Genomic DNA, 18,690 nt, shown 5'->3' with positions numbered 1-18,690 from the left:
CTTTCTGCCATTCAAGAGCTCATATAATGTCTTCTCTTTCGATGGGTGACAATAGAGGCGGTTGCTACAATAGTAAGCCATGTTGATAGCTTCAGTCTAAAAAGATTGACTCATATTGTACTCACTAAGCATAGACCTTGCCATATCAATGAGTGTTCTATTCTTTCTCTCGATAAGACTATTTGATTATGGAGTGTACTTAGTCAAGAATTGATGTCTAATTCCAAATTCATCACACAACTCATCAATTCTAGTGTTCTTGAACTCACTACTATTGTCACTTCTAACTCTCTTGATGGTTGTTTAAAACTCATTGTGAATACCCTTGATAAATGATTTGAATATAGCAAACACATCACTTTTGTCCACTTGGAAGAATACCCAAGTGTATCTAGTATAATTATCCACTATACAACAACAACAACAAAGCCTTTAAGTCTCAAATAAGTTGGGGTAGACTCAAGTTGAAACCCAGCATAAGCAATCATGGTTCAGACATGTGAATAGTTGTCTTCCAAGCACTCCTATCTAAGGCTAAGTCTTTGGGTATATTCCATCCTTTCAAGTCTCCTTTTATTGCCTCTACCCAAGTCAACTTTGGTCTTCCTCTGCCTCTCTTCATGTTACTATCCTAGCTTATGATTCCACTATGCACCGATGCCTCTGGAGGTCTCCGTTGGACATGTCTAAACCATCTCAACCGGTGTTGGATAAGCTTTTCTTCAATTGGTGCTACCCCTAATCTATCACATATATCATCATTCTAAACTCGATCCCTTCTTGTATGACCATAAATCCAACACAATATACGCATTTCCGTGACACTTATCTATTGAACATGTCATCTTTTTGTAGGCCAACATTTTGCACCATATAATATAGTAGGTCTAATCATCGTCCTATAAAACGTGCCTTTTAGCTTTTGTGGTACCCTTTTATCACATAGGACACCAAATGCTTGGCGCCACTTCATCCACCCTGCTTTGATTCTATGACTAACATCTTCATCGATATCCCTGTCTCTCTGTAGCACTGGTCCTAAATATCGAAAGGTATCCTTCGTAGGCACTACTTGACCTTTCAAACTAATATCTTCCTCCTCCCGAGTAGTAGTGCCGAAGTTAGATCTCATATACTCAGTTTTAGTTCTACTGAGTATAAAACCTTTGGACTCCAAAGTCTCCCGCCATAACTCTAGTTTCTGATTCACTCCTGTCCGGCTTTCATCAACTAGCACTACATCATTCGCGAAAAGCATACACCAAGAGATGTCCCCTTGTATGTCCATTGTGACCTCATCCATCACTAAGGCAAACAAATAAGGGCTCAAAGCTAACCCTTGATAGCCCTTTGGACTTCCTCATTCCACCACCAAGTATCTTTAGCCTTGCCTCCACTTCCTTTGGTTACTCCACACACCTCTGAGGCCACCTTCTGAATGTTGGTTGCCATCTTCTCCCACATGTTGTTTATGTTATCGTCTTCCTTCCAAGAGTCCTCTTTGATAACCCTTTCCCTAAATACCTCTAACTTCTTCTTCCTTCCAAGAGTCCTCATTGAGGCGATTCACTCACTTGGAGGTTCACGCGCTAATTGGCATCACACGCCAAATCCTCAATAGGGTGCCACACAACCAACACAATATGAGGATCACACAAGCCATAAGTAATTTATTAGAGTACCTTTTGGCTCTCCACCGGGGAAAGGTTAAGAACCCCTCACAATCACCACGATCGAAGCTAGAGACAATCACCAACCTCTGCTCAATGATCCTCGCTACTTATCGGTGTTTTGGACCGAGGGATCCTCAACCAACTAGTGAATTTATGCTACATGTTCCCAATCCCGGATGGTGATGCAAAGAGACACAAGGCTTATACTGGTTCAGGCAATTGGTGCCCTACGTCCAGTCTGAGAGATCAATCTTGTATTCCTTGCACCGAAGTACTTGTAGTAGGGGGTTACAAGCATGGTGAGAGAGGGAGCTAGTCCCAGGCCTCGGCGGGGAGTGATGTGGGCTGCTTGAGACGTTGCTCTCAAGCAGTAGGGAAGTGTGCGTGTTACAGGGTGTTGTTCTTCGTGAGTGCCGCTGTCCCCCCTAAAAATGGCCCAAGTCCTTTCCTTTTATAGTTGAAGGGAGGACAAGGATAGTACATGTGCTAACTATAAGGCGTCATGCAAACGGAGGTGGCGTGTTCGAGCCCTATAGCCTGTTCCTGTAGCGGTGTGGTCGTCGGAGTGGTCTGTCCTTGAGGCGCTAGGGCGATGTGCCGGTCACATCCGATCCTGTGCGTCATGGGAGCTCTAGGGCTGCCTCGGAGCGTGCGCGGTGGTCAGCGTGCGGGTCGCTGTGGATTGACTACGTGCGAGGTCGAGGCTCGGTTGGTGCCGAGGCCAAACCACGGTGGGGGTCTTGGCAGACGTGAATCCTGAGATAGCTGAGACCCTGGTGTAGAGTGCCGAGGCCCGGAGGGAGCGGTTGATCTGGTATACTGGTTCGGAGGCGATGATGACCCAGGCCAGGCTTCCCATGTTGCGTTGTTTTTGGGGTGGGGATCGCGGGGCACAGTGTAGTGCGGGCGTTGATCGGGGGCACAACGCTAGACTACAGTGGCCGGTAATCCCCACCGTGCCCTGTCTCAGCCAGTATGGCACTGATGCGACCTTATGTCCTGTCGACCACTACGCGGTGTCAAGTCGTCGTCCGGCTAAGATTACGGGAGTGGTTGACGCATTAATGGGACATGACATGCTATCGGAAAGGCTGGTCGAGGCGAGAGCGACGGGTTATTATTGAGCCAGCCTCGAGCGATACGGAGAATAGCTGTCTCGCTTGAGGCCGGACGCATGAGGCCTCGGGTGAGATGGAGATTGGGCTCTCTGTCGAGGCCTTTCGCGAGAGGCCTCGCACGAGGCGGAAATTCTGTTAGGGTGTTGAGACCTCCTATGTGAGGCCTCAGGCGAGGCGGAGAGCCAGTGGGCTTGGTCGGGGTCGATGGTGAACCCATGGCTTACATTCTGGCTTTGTCGTTGATGGGATTTAAGTGGCTCTTTTGGTGTACGCTCGAGGTACCCCGTTCTATGGTACCCGACAGTAGTGCCCGAGCCTTAGGGGGAGTGCGTGTACTCTCCCTGAGGGTTTGTCGAGACTTGGCTTGCAGCCGCTCCTGTAGGGATTGTGTTTTGCTTCTTGAGGTTTTGGTGGGTGCGCGCGAGCGCACCCGCCGGGTGTAGCCCCTGAGGCCCTAAAGGAGTGGAGTCATTCCTCCAAGGGCTTTTTTCGTGTTTTGAGTGAGGAGTTTTTATCGTATTTGCTGAGTCCACAAGTGCGAGTTCGGGTTGTGGGGTCTTGGCAAGGTTGTAGGAAGAGCCCCCTAGCCTCTGCACAGAGCAAGAGGTCCGTCAGGGGTTCCCCTAGCTTTTTGCATGACCCTCACGCTTCCTTTTCGCTTGAAAGGAGGGGTGGAATGTGCTAGGCTACCCTCGGTGGGCACGAGCGTTGGCACTTTCGGTGAGCTGTTATCGGGTAAGTCCAAGTGGAGGCCCGTACCTCATTTGCTAGGGAACAGCTAGCGGTCTAGAGACACACTCTAAGAGTACTAGAGGGTTTCTCTAGTGGGTGTCGAGGCCGTTCGCTGGGCCTCGGTGGCTCAGTGCCTCCCTACGGTGGGATCCCATTCAGAGACCTCCCTACCGGTCTCAGACAAGACTTAGGACACCTCGAGCGACTGTTTGCTCAAGCCTCAGCCATTTGTGGGCTCGCCCATAGTCATCCCTAACTCTGTTGCCCTGGGGCGGCTGTCGAAACCTCAGGGGGCCCAGCCTTTGAACCCCTAGACCATAACGGGTTCGATGCCCTTTATTGTATTTGTAACGAAACTTCTAGCGTGGGCTTAGGTCATTTGTCTTTGTCTTGAGTGCAGGAGGAGCCCTCGAGCCTCCACCCAGAGCAAAAGGGTGGTCAGGGGTCCCCTGGCTTTTTTATTTGACCCTCACATATCCTTTTTGTTCGAATGGAGAGTTTGTTTGCTGAGCCCATTCGGGTGTGAGCCAGAGCCGCTGGGTCTTGGCAATGTTACAGGATGAGCCCCCTAGCCTCTGCACGGAGCGAGAGGGCCATCGGGAGTTCCCTTGGCTTTTTATACGCCCCTCGCGCATGAGGGTTTGTTTGCCAAGGCCCCTTTGGGCGCGAGCCTGGGTCGTGGGGTCTTGGCAAGGTTGCAGGAAGGACTCCCTAGCCTCTACATGGAGCGAGAGGGCCATCAGGAGCTCCCCTAGCTTTTTACACGACCCTTGCGCTTCCTTTTCGCTCGGAAGGAGCGGTTATTTTGCTGAGCCCCCTCGAGTGCGAGCCGTGGTCACTGGGTCTCGGCAAGGTTGCAGGAAGAGCCCCCTAGCCTCTGCATATAGCAAGAGGTCCGTTAGGGGCTCCCCTAGCTTTTTGTACGACCCTTATGCTTCCTTTTCGTTTGGAAGGAGGGGTGGAATGTGCTAGGCTACCCTCGGTGGGCACAAGCGTTGGCACTTCCGGTGAGCTGTTATCGGGTAAGTCCGAGTGGAGGCCCGTGCCCCGTTCGCTAGGGGACAGCTAGCGGTCTAGAGACGCACTCCAAGAGTACTGGAGGATTTCTCTAGTGGGTGCCAAGACCGTTTGCTAGGCCTTGGTGGCTCGGTGCCTCCCTACGGTGGTCTCCCATTTGGAGACCTCCCTGTCGGTCTTAGACACGACTTAGGGCATCCCAAGCGTTTTGCTTGCTTGGGCCTTAGCCCCGTATGGGCTCGCCCACGGTCGTCTCTGACTCTATTGTCCTAGGGTAGCTGTCAAAACCCCTAGGGGCCCAGCCTTCCAACCCCTGGACCGTAATAGGCTCAGATCCTGGTTCCTTCATCTAAAAGGAATAGGGCAGGGGGAATATCTTCCCCATCAGCTCGGTAACGGCTGGCGCACCTTTTGAGGTGGTTTTCTGGGGAGACGGAACGATGCCTGCTGCCGCAGCAGTTGGGCGTGACATGGTGGATGGGACGTAACTGTTCCCGCAATTAATGAGAAAAAAGGTGGGTGCGTGGGCGGTAAAATCGGATCGTGGTTAACCACGCCGGATCGAGGGGAAACTTCCCTGATTTCATCGCCCATTCATTTCGCCTTCACCCTGCATAAATACTCAAAGAGCCTCGCCCCTCCTCACCTTACCTCACCTGCATTCGCTCTGCCTCCATCGAGCTATCGCTAGAGCAGCGGGTGCCGAGAAGAAGAAGGGAGAAGAGCGAGCCAGGGAGAGAGCGAGAAAGAGAGAGAGAGAGAGAGAGAGAGAGAGACTCACTATCGCATTCGATCCCTCCACCACATCCAAGGCCGGCGACATCGTTGTCATCGAGGCAGACCCTTGGGACCCATCTGACATCACCACAGAGATGCTTCAGTCGCTCGTCGACGGTGGACTCTTTCGTCCGGTGATGGACCCCAACAGGCCAGAGTGGATCGCTCCGTCGGGCGAGCCGGAGCCGAGGCCTCGCGATGGTTATGCCGTGAGCTTCATCTCCTTTCACGAGCGCGGCCTCGGCATCCTGGCGGATCGGTTCATGTGGGCGCTCCCGCACTACTATGGCGTGGAGCTCCACAACTTCAACCCCAACTCTATCGTACAGGTGGCCATCTTCGTTGCCGTCTGCAAGGGGTACCTGGGGATTGCTCTCCATTGGGAGTTGTGGCTCCACCTCTTCTGGGTGGGGCATACTACTAAGCTGACGAGCACGTCGGGCATGAGGAAAGCGACGAGGGCCGGCGGCTGCACTCTCCAACTGCGCTAGGACCGCTAGCACCTCTACATCCCGGCCCAGCTCACGTCATCCAATCACTGATGGTATACAAGCTGGATCTATCTTCACAATGACAACGAAGGACTTCCCCCCTACACTGGGTGGATTGTGGGGAGCTGCCCGGAGAGGTGGAAGTACGGCGTCCCAAGGGAGGATCAGCCCAAGCTACAGCCACTTCTAGAGGGGCTAGAGAGGCTATGGGGCCATGGCCTTACCATGGCTGTGGTTGTGGCTGCCTTCCACCGCTAGAGGGTGCTACCGCTGATGGCTCAGCGGTCTGCGACTGTTCGAGATGAGGCCGGGTGAGCCCAATGAGGGCATTCGGATGTCCTCCTCTGCCCTTTTTGATGAGGAAATTCTTCGTCAGGTGGGGGAGACGGTGGAGGTGAAGCTAAGGGGCAGCAACCTGACCCCCATCATGATGCGCCCATCGTGGGGGTTCCTCTCGCTGGTAAGTCGTGCGCCGCTGTAGCCCCCATGCCTCCTCTGTTTCTCCTTACCTCTCATTCCCTTATGCGCGTTCGCCGTTCCTGCAGGGGATGAGGGACGTGTGTGCCTCTCCGTCGCTCGTTCCCAAGGACGTGAGGCGGTGGGTGATCAACCGGGCGCACGCCGAGGCGCAGAAAAAGAGGAAGGACACCAAGGCGGCGAAGCGCACGAAGAAGATCCTTGGGTGCGAGGAACTGAACAAGCGCCGCTGGTAGCAAAGGAAGGATGGCCTCCCGTTGGAGGAATCCCCATCGCCGTCGCTGTCGACAGAGGCCTCGGACAGGGATGACGAGGGCGAGATGGGGCAGGGTCCCCTGGACCATCTCCCTGACGTAGGGGAGACGGTGCCCGGGGCATCAGCCAGCAGCCTGGTGCTCCTAGAAGGAGGAGGAGGAGCAGACCTAGGGTCAGCAATTGCTCGCTCTGAGGCCGAGGTTGACAGGCCCAAGGTGCGGGCGTTGGGCAAACGCGCTGTCAGCCTAGTGGGCTCAGCAGCGGCGGTGGAGCAAGTGGCGGCGGAGGCGACGCAACTGCCCCCACAGAGGACCAAGGGGGCACCGGGGTCTATTGAGGACCAACCGGCGCTGATGGACATGGAGGCCATGCCTCTGCCGCCGCCACCGCCTTTGCAGATAAGGGTCACCGTGGCGAAGCAGTTGCCGCCCCGCTCAAGGTAGGTGTATTTTTGGTGGGGTCACAGTGCCTTCCGTTCGTTCTTTTGTCTTGTGCTGACCCTGTGATCATCTTGTCCATAGCCGGAAGTGGCCTGCGGAGGTGCCTACCTTGGCGCCCCTTAAAGCGCTCAAGGTTAACCCCGGCTCCACCGCCCACTGGGTGGTGGAGGCGCAAGCCGCCTTACAGCGTGGCACGGCGTCGGCAAAGGCCGACCCAAAGGAGCCAGCCACCCAAGGAGGGGCTACCAAGGCGGCCCTAACACAGGAGGGGGAGGGAGCGCCTCTGCCCCGCGATGGCGAGGCCTGTGGGTTGGATGCGGCCGAGGTTCCCTTGGCCGCCGAGACCACCGGGACTAAGGTCCTCAGGGTTTCACAGGCCAAGGCGATGGAGGCTACGGTGCCCAGGACCATCGAGGCTGCTACGGTGGGCACCAGAGCCCTCGCGACCGCCGAGGCCACGATGGCAGAGGCCAGAGCCCCCAAGACCACTGAGGCCATGATGGCGGAGGCCAGAGCCCCCAGGACCACCGACACTGACATGATCATGGTAGGGCTATTGGCCCAGGAAGTGGAGGTTAAGGCAGCGGAGGCCTTGGCGGCACCCTTGGTTCAAGGCCCACAGCCATTGCGGGAGAGCACCCTAGAGGTGGAGATTCTTCTGATCTCCTCTGATGATACTTTCCGGGCGCAGGAGATGGCTGGCACCGAGGTGGCCGGTGTCGTGGAACAGCCGGTTCCAACCCCGAGCGAGGGAAGCTCGGCCCTCGCATGGGTGCGACCCGAGCCCCGTGGGTGGAACCACCCGTGTGTCCTGTGGCAAAGCCGAGATGATCCTGAGGCAGAGCCTCTGTTTGTCCTCGAGGACATGGCCGAGGGGCGGTCGCTGGGACATCTTCGAGCAGTACCGCCAGCTAGCGAAGTAGTCTCTATGGATGGCGCTGTTTGTGGTGGCCAACGATTTGCCCAGAGTCGCCCAGGTTCGTGCTTTCTTTTCCCATGCGGTGGTCTTTTTCTGAGCTTTCTTTGTAGGGATTGACCCCCTGTTCTGTTTCCCCCAGGAGCTCGAGACCTGATCTCTTAGGAAGTTAGTCTTCCTCCACGCGGGAGAGGGATGTCTAGGACCAGCTTTAGCGGCAGAAGAGCCTTCTTGCAGGCGCCAACGAGCTCCTGTCGGTGCGGAGCGCAGAGGTGGAGGACCTCCGTATTCATTGTGCTGACGCGAAGGTTGAGGCGGCCATGGCCTAGGAGCAGCTTGCCCCTCTGGCGGCGTGGGTCAAGGAATTGGAGGAGGAGCTCACCCGCGTGGCCAGTGATCGGGATGCCTTCAGGTCTCGAGCCGTAGAAGCTACAGACTCGGCCACGGCTCTTGCCGGGCAGCTAGGGGCAGAACAGAATGTGCACCAGCTGACGAAAGGCGCTTTGGATGAGGCCCTTGCAGTGGCTGAGGCCTCGTGAACTAAGGCTGTGGTTTGGAGGGGAAAGGCCAAGGGTGAGTCCTAGTCCCTTCATTTTATTCGCTTTTTCTTATGTTCGTTCCCTAACTTCCTCATGTGACGTAGAGCTGGGGAGTGAAGCTTCTAGGGCGGCCGAGGCTTCTCGGGTCGAGGCTCAGCGCCTGAAGGAGAAAGCTGAGGCCTTTTGGGTTGAGGCCCGACACTAGGAGCTTAAGGCCAAGGGTGAGTTCTGTAGGCTTCCATCCCTATTTAGCTTGTTTTTTCTCTCGCTCAACCCCATTTCATTTTTCGTGGTGCAGAGTTAGAGGCGGAGGTTACCTGGGCAGCCGATGCTTCCAGCGTAGTGCAGACGGTGCTCAAGACCGAGATCGGGGAGCACGAGGCACTAAAAAGTGCCACCCATGCCGCTTGTGAGGCCCTAGTGGTCGAGGGGGTTCAGTCAGGCAGCTCCCTTGGGAGCCGTCTGATTGCGCTGAGCGGTCAAGTGTGTGAGCGGCTCCGAGGAGCGCTGCATACGGGCGTCAAGCGCGCACTGGCCATCATCGCCTCGCACTATGTTGGTGTTGACCTTCAAGCCATCAGTGATGGCTACATCTTGCTCGATGATGATGATGAGGCCGACAAGGTGGTTACGAAGCTGTTGGAGGTGGCGAAAGGCCCTGGCACCGCGCTAGCAACATTGTTTGAAGAGGAGGTGGTCCCTCCCCCGCCGTCTGCCGATGTCGGAGGTGCTGAGCCTTGACCTGGGCCCAAGCGGCCATGTAAATAGAGTAGGAATTCAATTTGTATCGTAACGCTTGTGGCCGTCGAGGCCTTTCTTTTTAAAGTACTCGTGTTTCTTTAATCGTTTGTCTTGTATTTCCGAGCCTCTGCCCTCTTGTTGTCTCCGATCTGATTTCTTTGCAAAAAACCTCTTTGGAGCCTAAGCCATCCCCTAGGTGAAAGGTGGTGAGGGAGCGCCGTAGCTCGGTGGCTTAGGCCGTCTTGCGACTCAACCGGCCTTCTGGCCCTGAGACGGGCTTTTGGTCCTTGGGTTTTCCGCAACCGATTCGTCAGAGCATGCTAGAGGGTTTGGCGTAGGATTTTTTTTAAAAACGACTAAAAATGGCACGTGGGACTTTAGGGGGAATCCCCCATCTAGCCCCCGAGGGAGATTCGGTTCTATGGAGGCAGAGCCGAGTCTCCCTTATAGTGTCATTGTATTGCCAAGACCAACGATAGGCTCAGGGAATTTCTCAAAAAATTAGGACAACTAAAAAACAGGTTTCAATTGTATTCCGAGAAACAATATATACAATGCTTGGAATTTTAAGGATAAAAGCGACGTAGCTGTTCTATGTTCCAAGCGTTGGTGAAGATTTTGCCCTTTTCGTTGGCTAGCTTGTAGGTCCCGGGCTTCAGTACTTGGGCGATGATGTACGGTCCTTCCCATGGCGGGGTTAGCTTGTGGCGGCCCTTGTTGCTCTGTGCTAGGCTCAACACTAGGTCGCCTACCTTCAAGTCTCGGTCTTGGACGCGCTGGGCCTAATAGCGCCATAGGGTCTGCTGGTATTTTGCCAAGTGCAGCAGCGCGACATCTCGGGCTTCCTCCAGTTGGTCGAGGGCGTCCTCTTGGGTGGTGTGGTTGCTTCGTTTGTTATAGGCCTGTAGCCTTAGGGAACCGTATTCCAAGTCAGTGTGGAGGATGGCCTCAGCCCCATAGACCAGGAAGAAAGGTGTGAACCCCGTGGCTCGGCTTGGGGTGTTCCTCAGGCTCCAGATGACCGATAGGAGTTTGGCGAGCCATTTCTTGCCAAACTTCTTCAACCGGTTGTAAATTCTTGGCTTGAGGCCTTGTAGGATCATGCCATTGGCACGTTCTACTTGGCCATTGGTCCTTGGGTGTCCTATGGCCGACCAGGCCACACGGATGTGGTGGTTGTTGCAAAACATCAATAATTTTTTGCTAGTGAACTATGTCCCATTGTCGGTGATGATGGTGTTAGGGACCCCGAACCTGTAGACAATGTCAGTGAAGAACAGCACTGCTTGCTCAGATTTGATTCGATTGATCGGACGAGCCTCGATCTATTTGGAGAACTTGTCGATTGATACTAGTAGATGGGTGTAGCCCTCGGGGGCCTTTTGTAGAGGCCCGACCATGTTGAGCCCCCACACGGCGAACGACCATGTGATGGGGATGGTTTGGAGGGCCAGGGCCAGGAGATGTGTCTGCCGAGCATAGTACTAGCATCCTTCGTAGGAGCGTACTAGCTTGGTGGCATTGGCGACTATCGTCGGCCAGTAGAACCCTTGGCGGAAAGCATTTTCCACAAGTGTCCAAGGCACCGCATGGTGCCTGTAGGCCCCTACGTGCAAGTCCCAAAGCAAGGCTCGACCTGCCTCGGCAGTGATGCATCGTTGGAGGACACCGGAGGGACTTTGCCTATACAATTCGTCATTGCAGAGGACATAAGTCTTGGCTCAGCGCGCAAGCCATCAGGCTTCAGTCTTGTCACTAGGAAGCTCCCCCCGATCAAGCCAATCAGGGAACGGGATTCGACAATCCACGTCTTGGTCGGTCTAGGGAGGCTCAGTGTTGACTTCCATGACCTCGGGCTTGGTTGAGAGAGTCTCGGCAGCAGAGGGGGCATCGAGCCCCATCGTGGGTTCGACCGGTGGGCTCTCCTCTGCTACCAAGGTGCAGTCAATGGAAGGTTTGTGGAGGTCCCTGGCAAAGATGTTCGGGGGGACCAGAGCCCAAGCCAAGGCCATCTTTGCCAGTTCATCGGCGGCCTCGTTGTACTTCCGCATGATGTGGTTTAGTTCGAGACCGTCGAACTTGTCTTCTAGGCGACATACCAACTTGCAGTAAGCCTCCATTTTGGGGTCGAGGCAGTTTGACTCCTTCATGACTTGATCGACGACGAGCTATGAGTCGCCCCGGACATCGAGACGCCATACCCCAAGCTCGATGGCAACCTGCAAGCCATTGATGAGGGCCTCGTACTCGGCCGCGTTGTTGGAGACGGCAAAGTAGAGCCACACCATGTAGCGCATGTGTACTCCGAGGGGCGAGATGAAGAGGAGACCCACACCTACCTCGGTCTTCATCAGAGACCCATCGAAGTACATGGTCTAGCATTCTGTCTAGACTTGAGCAGGTGGTAATTGGGTGTCGGTCTACTCAGCCACAAAATTGGCCAAGACTTGAGACTTAATCGTTTTCCGAGGCGCAAAAGTCAAGGCTTCCCCCATAAGCTCGACGTCCCACTTGGCTATCCTGCCTAAGGCTTCCCGGTTATGGACTATCTCTACCAAGGGGAAAGACAATACCACTGTCACTGGGTGGGACTCGAAGTAGTGACACAGCTTGCGCTGGGCCAGGACTACGACATAGACCAGCTTTTGGATATGGGGGTAGCATGTTTTGGTCTCGGAGAGCACTTTGCTGATGAAGTAAACATGTCATTGGGTGGGTAGAGCATGCCCCTCTTCTTGCCTTTCTACTACTACGGCAGCGCTGACCACTTGGGTCATTGCGGCGACGTAGAGTAAGAGGGCCTCGTCCCTGGCTGGGGGTACTAGGATGGGAGGATTTGTGAGTAGTGCTTCTTCGGCCTCGGGGGTCCAAGAAAAGCACTCGGATTTTCTCAAGAGTTGGTATAGAGGCAAGCCTTTTTCACCGAGACGCGAGATGAAGCGGCTCAGGGCCGCAAGGCATCCCATGACCCTCTGCACTCCCTTGAGGTCTCTGATTGGTCCCATGCTAGTTATGGCCGAGACCTTCTCTGGGTTGGCTTCAATGCCGCGCTCCGAGACTATGAATCCCAAGAGCATGCCTCGGGGGACCCCGAACACACACTTCTCGGGATTGAGCTTGATGCCCTTCTCTCTAAGTCATTTGAAGGCTATCTTCAAGTCGTTGACGAGATCTTCGGCCTTTCTGGACTTGACCATGATGTCATCCACATAGGCCTCGATGGTTCACCCAATGTGGTTGCCAAAGGCCTGGGTCATGCACCGCTGGTACATGGCCCCTGTGTTTCTGAGGCTGAAAGGTATAGTCACGTAGCAGTACATGCCGAATGGGGTGATGAAAGAAGTCGCAAGCTGGTCAGACTCTTTCATTTTGATTTGATGGTAACCAGAATACGCATCAAGGAAAGACAGGGTCTCGCACCCCGTAGTGGAGTCAACGATCTGATCGATTTGGGGTAATGGGAAGGGGACTTTTGGACAGGCTTTATTCAAACCGGTGTAGTCTACACACATCCTCCATTTCCCATTTTTCTTCCTAACTAATACGGGGTTAGCCAACCACTCTGGGTGGGACACTTCCTTGATGAACCCATCCGCCAAGAGTTTCTGCACTTCCTCACCAATGGCCCTACGCTTTTCCTCGTCGAATCAGCGTAGGCGTTGCTTCACCGGTCTAGAGCTAGCCCGGATGTCCAAGGTGTGATTGGCGACCTCCTTGGTATGCCCGGCATGTCCAAGGGACTCCATGCGAATATGTCGGCATTCGCACGGAGGAAGTTGATGTGCACGGCTTCCTATTTGATGTCGAGGGTGGCGCTGATCTTCAGCGCCCGGTCGTCGGGGCAGGCGGGGTCGACCGGGACGAGCTTGATGGCCTCTGCGGGCTTGAATGCCCCCGCATGACATTTAGAATCAGGCACCTCGCCACTGAGTTGGTCAAGGTTGGCGATGAGGGTCTCGGCCTCCACGAGAGCCTCGGCGTACTCGATGCACTCAACGTCGTAGTCGTATGCATGTTCATACATGGACTCAATCATGATGATACCGCTGGGGCCTGGCATCTTGAGCTTGAGGTAGGTATAGTTGGGGACTGCCATGAACTTGGCATAGCACAGCCGCCCCAGGATGGCGTGGTAGGTTCCCCTAAACCCAACCACCTCGAAGGTAAGGACCTCCTTGCGGTAGTTGGAGGGGGTGCCGAAGCAGACGGGAAGGTCGATGTGCCCGAGGGGTCATGTGTGTTTCCTTGGCATGATGCCATGGAAAGGTGTGGCGTCACCTCGAAGCCTTGACCGGTCGATCTCTAAGAGCTCCAGGGTGTTGGCGTAGAGGATATTGAGGCCGCTGCCTCCGTCCATCAACACCTTGGTGAGTCGGGTGTTGCCGATGATCGGGTCGACAACAAGTGGGTACTGCCTGGGATTTGGAACATGGTTGGGGTGGTCATCTCGATCAAAGGTGATCGCCTCCTGAGACCAGTCGAGGTACCGGGGAGTGGCCACCTTGACTGAGAAGACCTCTCAGCGTTCCCTCTTTCACTGCCGCGCCATAAGGCACGCCGAGGGTCCACCGAAGATCATGAAGGCATTGTGTACCTTGGGGAACCCATCGTCCTTGTCATCGTCCCGGTCGTCGGTGCCCTTCTGCTTGGTGTCATCGTCAGGGAGCCTGAGCCTGGCGTAGTAACGACGTACCATGGAGCAATCCTCGAGGGCGTGCTTTATCGGGCCTTGGTGGTAAGGGCAGGGTTTCTTAAGCATGTCGTTGAAAGGCCTTAGGCCCCTAGGGCCTTGGGGATTCTTGTGTTCTACAGCCATGACTAGATTGGCCTCGAGGATAGCCCACTTCCCCTAGCGATCCTTTTACTTTCTTTTGGGGAGGTAGGGAACCAAGGCCTCAGGGGCCTCATCCCTCCGCTTCTCCTTAGCATTGTTCTCGAGGAAGATGGCCCCTATAGCCTCTTCACCCAAGGCAAAGTTGGTGGCGATGTCGAGAAGCGCAGCACGTTCCGACCTAACTCTCAGACCAAGTCTCGGTAGGTGGTGTCGGAGAGGAAAGCCTGGACGATCTCTGAATCGTCGACGCTGGGCAACTCGATGCACTGTTTAGAGAAGCACCAAATGAAGTCTCGGAGAGACTCGTCTGGTTTCTGGTGAAAGCTCTTAAGGTCCTAGGAGTTTCCAGGGCACACGTATGTGCCTTGGAAATTCCTGACAAAGATCCTAACCAAGTCACACCAGTCGTGGATCTGAGAGGGAGGAAGATGCTCGAGCCAGGCTCGCGCTGAGTCTGACAAGAGCAAGGGGAGGTTGCGGATGATGAGCAGGTCATCGTCCACGCCGCCTAGCTAACAAGCTAGGCGGTAATCAGCAAGCCAGAGCTCAGGGTTGGTCTCGCCACTATACTCTATGAGGTTGGATGGCTAGCGAAACCGGGCTAGAAACTGAGTGTTGTGGATGGCTCTGCTGAAGACCCATGGGCCTGGTGGTTCAGGAGAAGGACTGCGGTCTTCCTCACTATCATAATGGCCGCCCCGATGTAGATGGTAGCCTCGGGTGAGCCCCTCACTGTCGTGGTGTCGTCGTCGGCCGACCACCTCATGGTCACCCTATGCCTCGTGTCAGTTGTCGAGGCGGTCATGGACCGAGGGGACCCTATTGATTATCGGCGCCCGAGCGGGCTCGGGATGAACCGAGGCCTCCCTATTCTGTCGATGTGGTGCTGAGGGGAGGTCCGAGACGGCTTCGCGCCACCGAGAGGCGGAACTCTCTGCCTACTGCACCACGGCGGTCTCGAGGAGATCCTGGAGCTCACCGTGAACCCATCGCCGTTCCGTGGTAGAGGGCTCGAGCATCACGCGCACTAGCATCGCCGCCGCCACGACATTCTGACTAGCGCGATTGAAGATTGGGGGACGATCATCCCCTTCATCGTCATTGATGTGGTGGTGTACGTTGCGAGCCCATCACCGGGCTCCTCCACCATCATCGTGGCCCTGCTGCTCCTGCTCAAGAGTGTTTTGGAGTTATTACAGAAGGAGCCAATCTTGCTCAACCTTGGCCTAAAGCTCACGGAGCTGCTCCAGGTCTAGGCGTCGAAATTGTCCGAGGGCGAGGTTCTCGCTCCATGCTGCCGGTGGGACAATGCGTGAAGGCGTGGCATCGCCCATTCCTTGATGAAGTGGAGTGCAGTCACCCACCCCCTCGTCCTCGTTGCCCGTGCTTGGCATCCCAAGTCCGACATGGAGGCACTCATGAGAGGGATCGTAAGTACCTTCATCATCAGAATCGGAGTAGCCAAAGCAATAGTCACTTGCGGCCAAGAAGCGACGCATGGTTTCACGGTCGTGGAGGTCGAAGAAATCTGCTCTGGCCCATGCCTTGTCCTCCTCCGAGGAGTCGGCGTGGGTGTGGGTCAACGTGGTGGTGTCAAAGTCGAAAGCGAAGCGCTGGCGGTGCTCTGAGAGATCCGCGTGAGCGGAAGCATAGGCGTAAGCATAAGAGGCGGCGGCATTTTTCAACCCGAAGGGGTATGGAGATGGTGCCGTCACCGGGCTCTGCTCCGCTAGAGTTGGCTCTTCAGGTAGTGGTGGAGCGGAGCTTGATGTCGGGGCGTCGTCGGGTGCCACCGGCATTTTTCCCTTGTCCAGGCTCAGGCTAGACAGGTCCCCAACTAGGGACCTTGCGCCAACAGCTGGTCATGGGATATCGTCAGAGAGCGGTGAGTCGCCCTAGGTTTGCGTGGCCTCGGGGTGATCCTGCTCGCGTCGTGCCTGGCGAGCGTGGCAAGAGCGGCCACCCAGGCGCCGTATGCGCCTGGGTTGTCGGTGCGTGACGTCGGCGACGGTAGGCGGGGCTCAGGGTGTGAGGAGTACCATGTCGTACTCGTGCCCTAGAGACATGAACTCTAGGCTCCCAAACCAGACCACCATGTCGAGATGCAGCGGTCGTACAGGGTCTACCATCCGAAACTTGTTGGGATGACGAAACTAACACGCAGAGCCCCCTACCTGGCGCACCAACTATCGGTGTTTTGGACCGAGGGATCCTCAACCAACTAGTAAATTTATGCTGCGTGTTCCCAATCTCGGATGGTGATGCAAAGAGACACAAGGCTTATACTAGTTCAGGCAATTGGTGCCCTAGGTCCAGTCTAAGAGATCGATCTTGTATTCCTTGCACCAAAGTGCTTGTAGTAGGGGGTTACAACCATGGTGAGAGAGGGAGCTAGTCCCAGGCCTTGGCGGGGAGTGATGTGGGCTGCTTAAGACGTTGCTCTCAAGCAGCAGGGAAGTGTGCGTGTTACAGGGTGTTGTTCTTCGTGAGTGCCGCTGTCCCCTAGAAATGGCCCAAGTCCTTTCCTTTTATAGTTGAAGGGAGGACAAGGATAGTACATGTGCTAACTATAAGGCATCGTGCGAATGGAGGCGGCGTGTCCGAGCCCTGTAGCCTATTCCTATAGCAGTGTGGTCGTCGGAGTGGTCTATCCTTGAGGCGCTGGGGCGATGTGCCAGTCACATCCGATCTTGTGCGTCATGGGAGCTCTAGGGCTACCTCGAAGCGTGCATGGCAGTCAGTGTGCGTGTCGATGTGGATTGACTGCGCGCGAGGTTGAGGCTTGGTTGGTGCCGAGGCCAAACCGTGGTGGGGGGTCTCAGTAGACGTGAATCCCAAGATAGCTGAGACCCTGGTGTACAGTGCCGAGGCCCGGAGGGAGCGGTTGATCTAGTATACTGGTTTGGAGGCGATGATGACCCGGGCTAGGCTTCCCATGTCATGTTGTTTTTAGGGCAGGGATCGTGGGGCATAGTGTAGTGCGGGCGCTAATCGTGGGCACAGCGCCAGAATATAGTGGCTGGTAATCCCCGCCGTGCCCTGTCTCAGCCAGTATGGCGCTGATGCGATCTCATGTCTCGTCGACCACTCCGCAGTGTCGAGCCATCGTCCGGCTAAGATTGTGGGAGTGGTTGACGCATTAATGGGACATGACATGCTGTCGGAAAAGCTGGTCGAGGCGAGAGCGATGGGTTATTGTCGAGCCAGCCTCGAGCGATATGGAGAATAGCTGTCTCGCTTGAGGACGGACGCACGAGGCCTCGAGCGAGACAGAGATTGGGCTCTCTGCCGAGGCCTTTCGCGAGAGGCCTCGTGCGAGGTGGAGATTTCGTTAGGGTGTCGAGACCTCCTGTGCGAGGCCTCAGGCGAGGCGGAGAGCCGATGGGCTTGGTCGGGGGCGGTGGTGAACCCATGGCTTACCTTCTAGCTTTGTCGTTGATAGGATTTAAGTGACTCTTTTGGTGTACGCTCGGGGTACCCCGTTCTATGGTACCCGACACTACTCTAAGCCATCTAGGTGGTGGCAACCACCAAGAGTAATAAGCGAATCCCATAGAGAAACATGAACACCAAGTGCCTCTAGATGCAATTACTCAAGCAATGCACTTGGATTCTCTCCCAATATCATAAAATGATGAATCAATGATGGAGATGAGTGGGAGGGCTTTGGCTAAGCTCACAAGGTTGCTATGTCAATGCAAAATGGCCAAGAGGGTGAGCTTGAGCTAGCCATGGGACTTAAATAGAGAGCCCCCACGAATAGAGCCGTTGGCTCCTCTGTCCAGTGAAACACGGGCTGACCAAACGCGTCAGTTAGGTTGACCGGACATAGGACCACAGCGTCCAGTCGCCCGATGCTCGCCACATGTCATCAGCCTCAAATGTTGAGCGCCCGATCTTAATGGCTAGTTAGTTTCATGCCATGTGTTAAGTTGCAATCAGACGCACCATAGTGTAGGACCGGACGCACTATCGCCTGGCATCCGGTCACTTCTAGTAAGGTTCCAGAGGCAAAAATTCATGATTGGACGCGTCCGGTGGCTCATGACCGGACCCAGGCCTACGTTCGATCAACTCAGCCTCTCTCTGTTGCTTGCATCAGCGTACGTCACTAGGTGATCGGACACACCCCCTGTGCATCCGATCCCTCTTTCTCTTTAGTGTCCGATCAAGGGACCGAGGGCGACCTTCACTACGCTCCACTAACAGGACGTGGGGTCAAAGTTCTGTCACTGCCCAAGGTAGAGTTCGGTCAATACAAAACTTCTCCTTTTGACCCCAAACTTCACCACCCTTGATCAAATGTGCCAACAACCAAGTGTATCACCTTGTGCACATGTGTTAGCATATTTTCACAAATGTTTTCAAGGGTGTTAGCACTCCACTAGATCCTAAATGCATATGCAATGAGTTAGAGCATCTAGTGGCACTTTGATAACCATATTTCGATATGAGTTTCATCCCTCTTAATAGTATGGCTATCGATCCTAAATGTGATCACACTCGCTAAGTGTCTCGATCACTCCAATCGAAAAGCTCCTATCAATTTAACCTTTGCCTTGAGCTTTTTATTTTTTCTTTCTTCTTTTCCAAGTCCAAGCACTTGATCATCACCTTGACATCACCATCATCATGTCATGATCTTTATTTGCTTCACCACTTGGAGTAGTGCTACCTATC

The 18,690-nt window shown here is 54.8% G+C and overlaps 1 protein-coding gene across 1 annotated transcript; it reads left to right on the top strand.

The window, feature by feature from the left end:
- The first annotated feature begins 6,605 nt into the window (after positions 1-6,605).
- On the top strand, positions 6,606-8,053 carry LOC136460153 (uncharacterized). The gene is made up of 3 exons (XM_066459970.1): positions 6,606-6,979; positions 7,062-7,920; positions 8,039-8,053. The coding sequence occupies exons 1-3, from the start codon at positions 6,606-6,608 to the stop codon at positions 8,051-8,053; spliced, it is 1,248 nt and encodes a 415-aa protein (XP_066316067.1).
- Positions 8,054-18,690: the final 10,637 nt, after the last annotated feature.

The sequence above is a fragment of the Miscanthus floridulus genome, chromosome 6 (genome assembly GCF_019320115.1).
Source record: "Miscanthus floridulus cultivar M001 chromosome 6, ASM1932011v1, whole genome shotgun sequence".
NCBI lineage: Eukaryota > Viridiplantae > Streptophyta > Magnoliopsida > Poales > Poaceae > Miscanthus > Miscanthus floridulus.
Note: the sequence above shows the minus strand (reverse complement) of the source record. Positions and strands in the feature narration are given on the sequence as shown.

Bases quoted from the DNA above. Each gene is read 5' to 3' on its own strand.
- LOC136460153 (XM_066459970.1), top strand. From the start codon at position 6,606: ATGGGGCAGGGTCCCCTGGACCATCTCCCTGACGTAGGGGAGACGGTG. The intron at 6,980-7,061 runs GTAGGTGTATTT...TCTTGTCCATAG, and splicing joins CAGTTGCCGCCCCGCTCAAG to CCGGAAGTGGCCTGCGGAGG.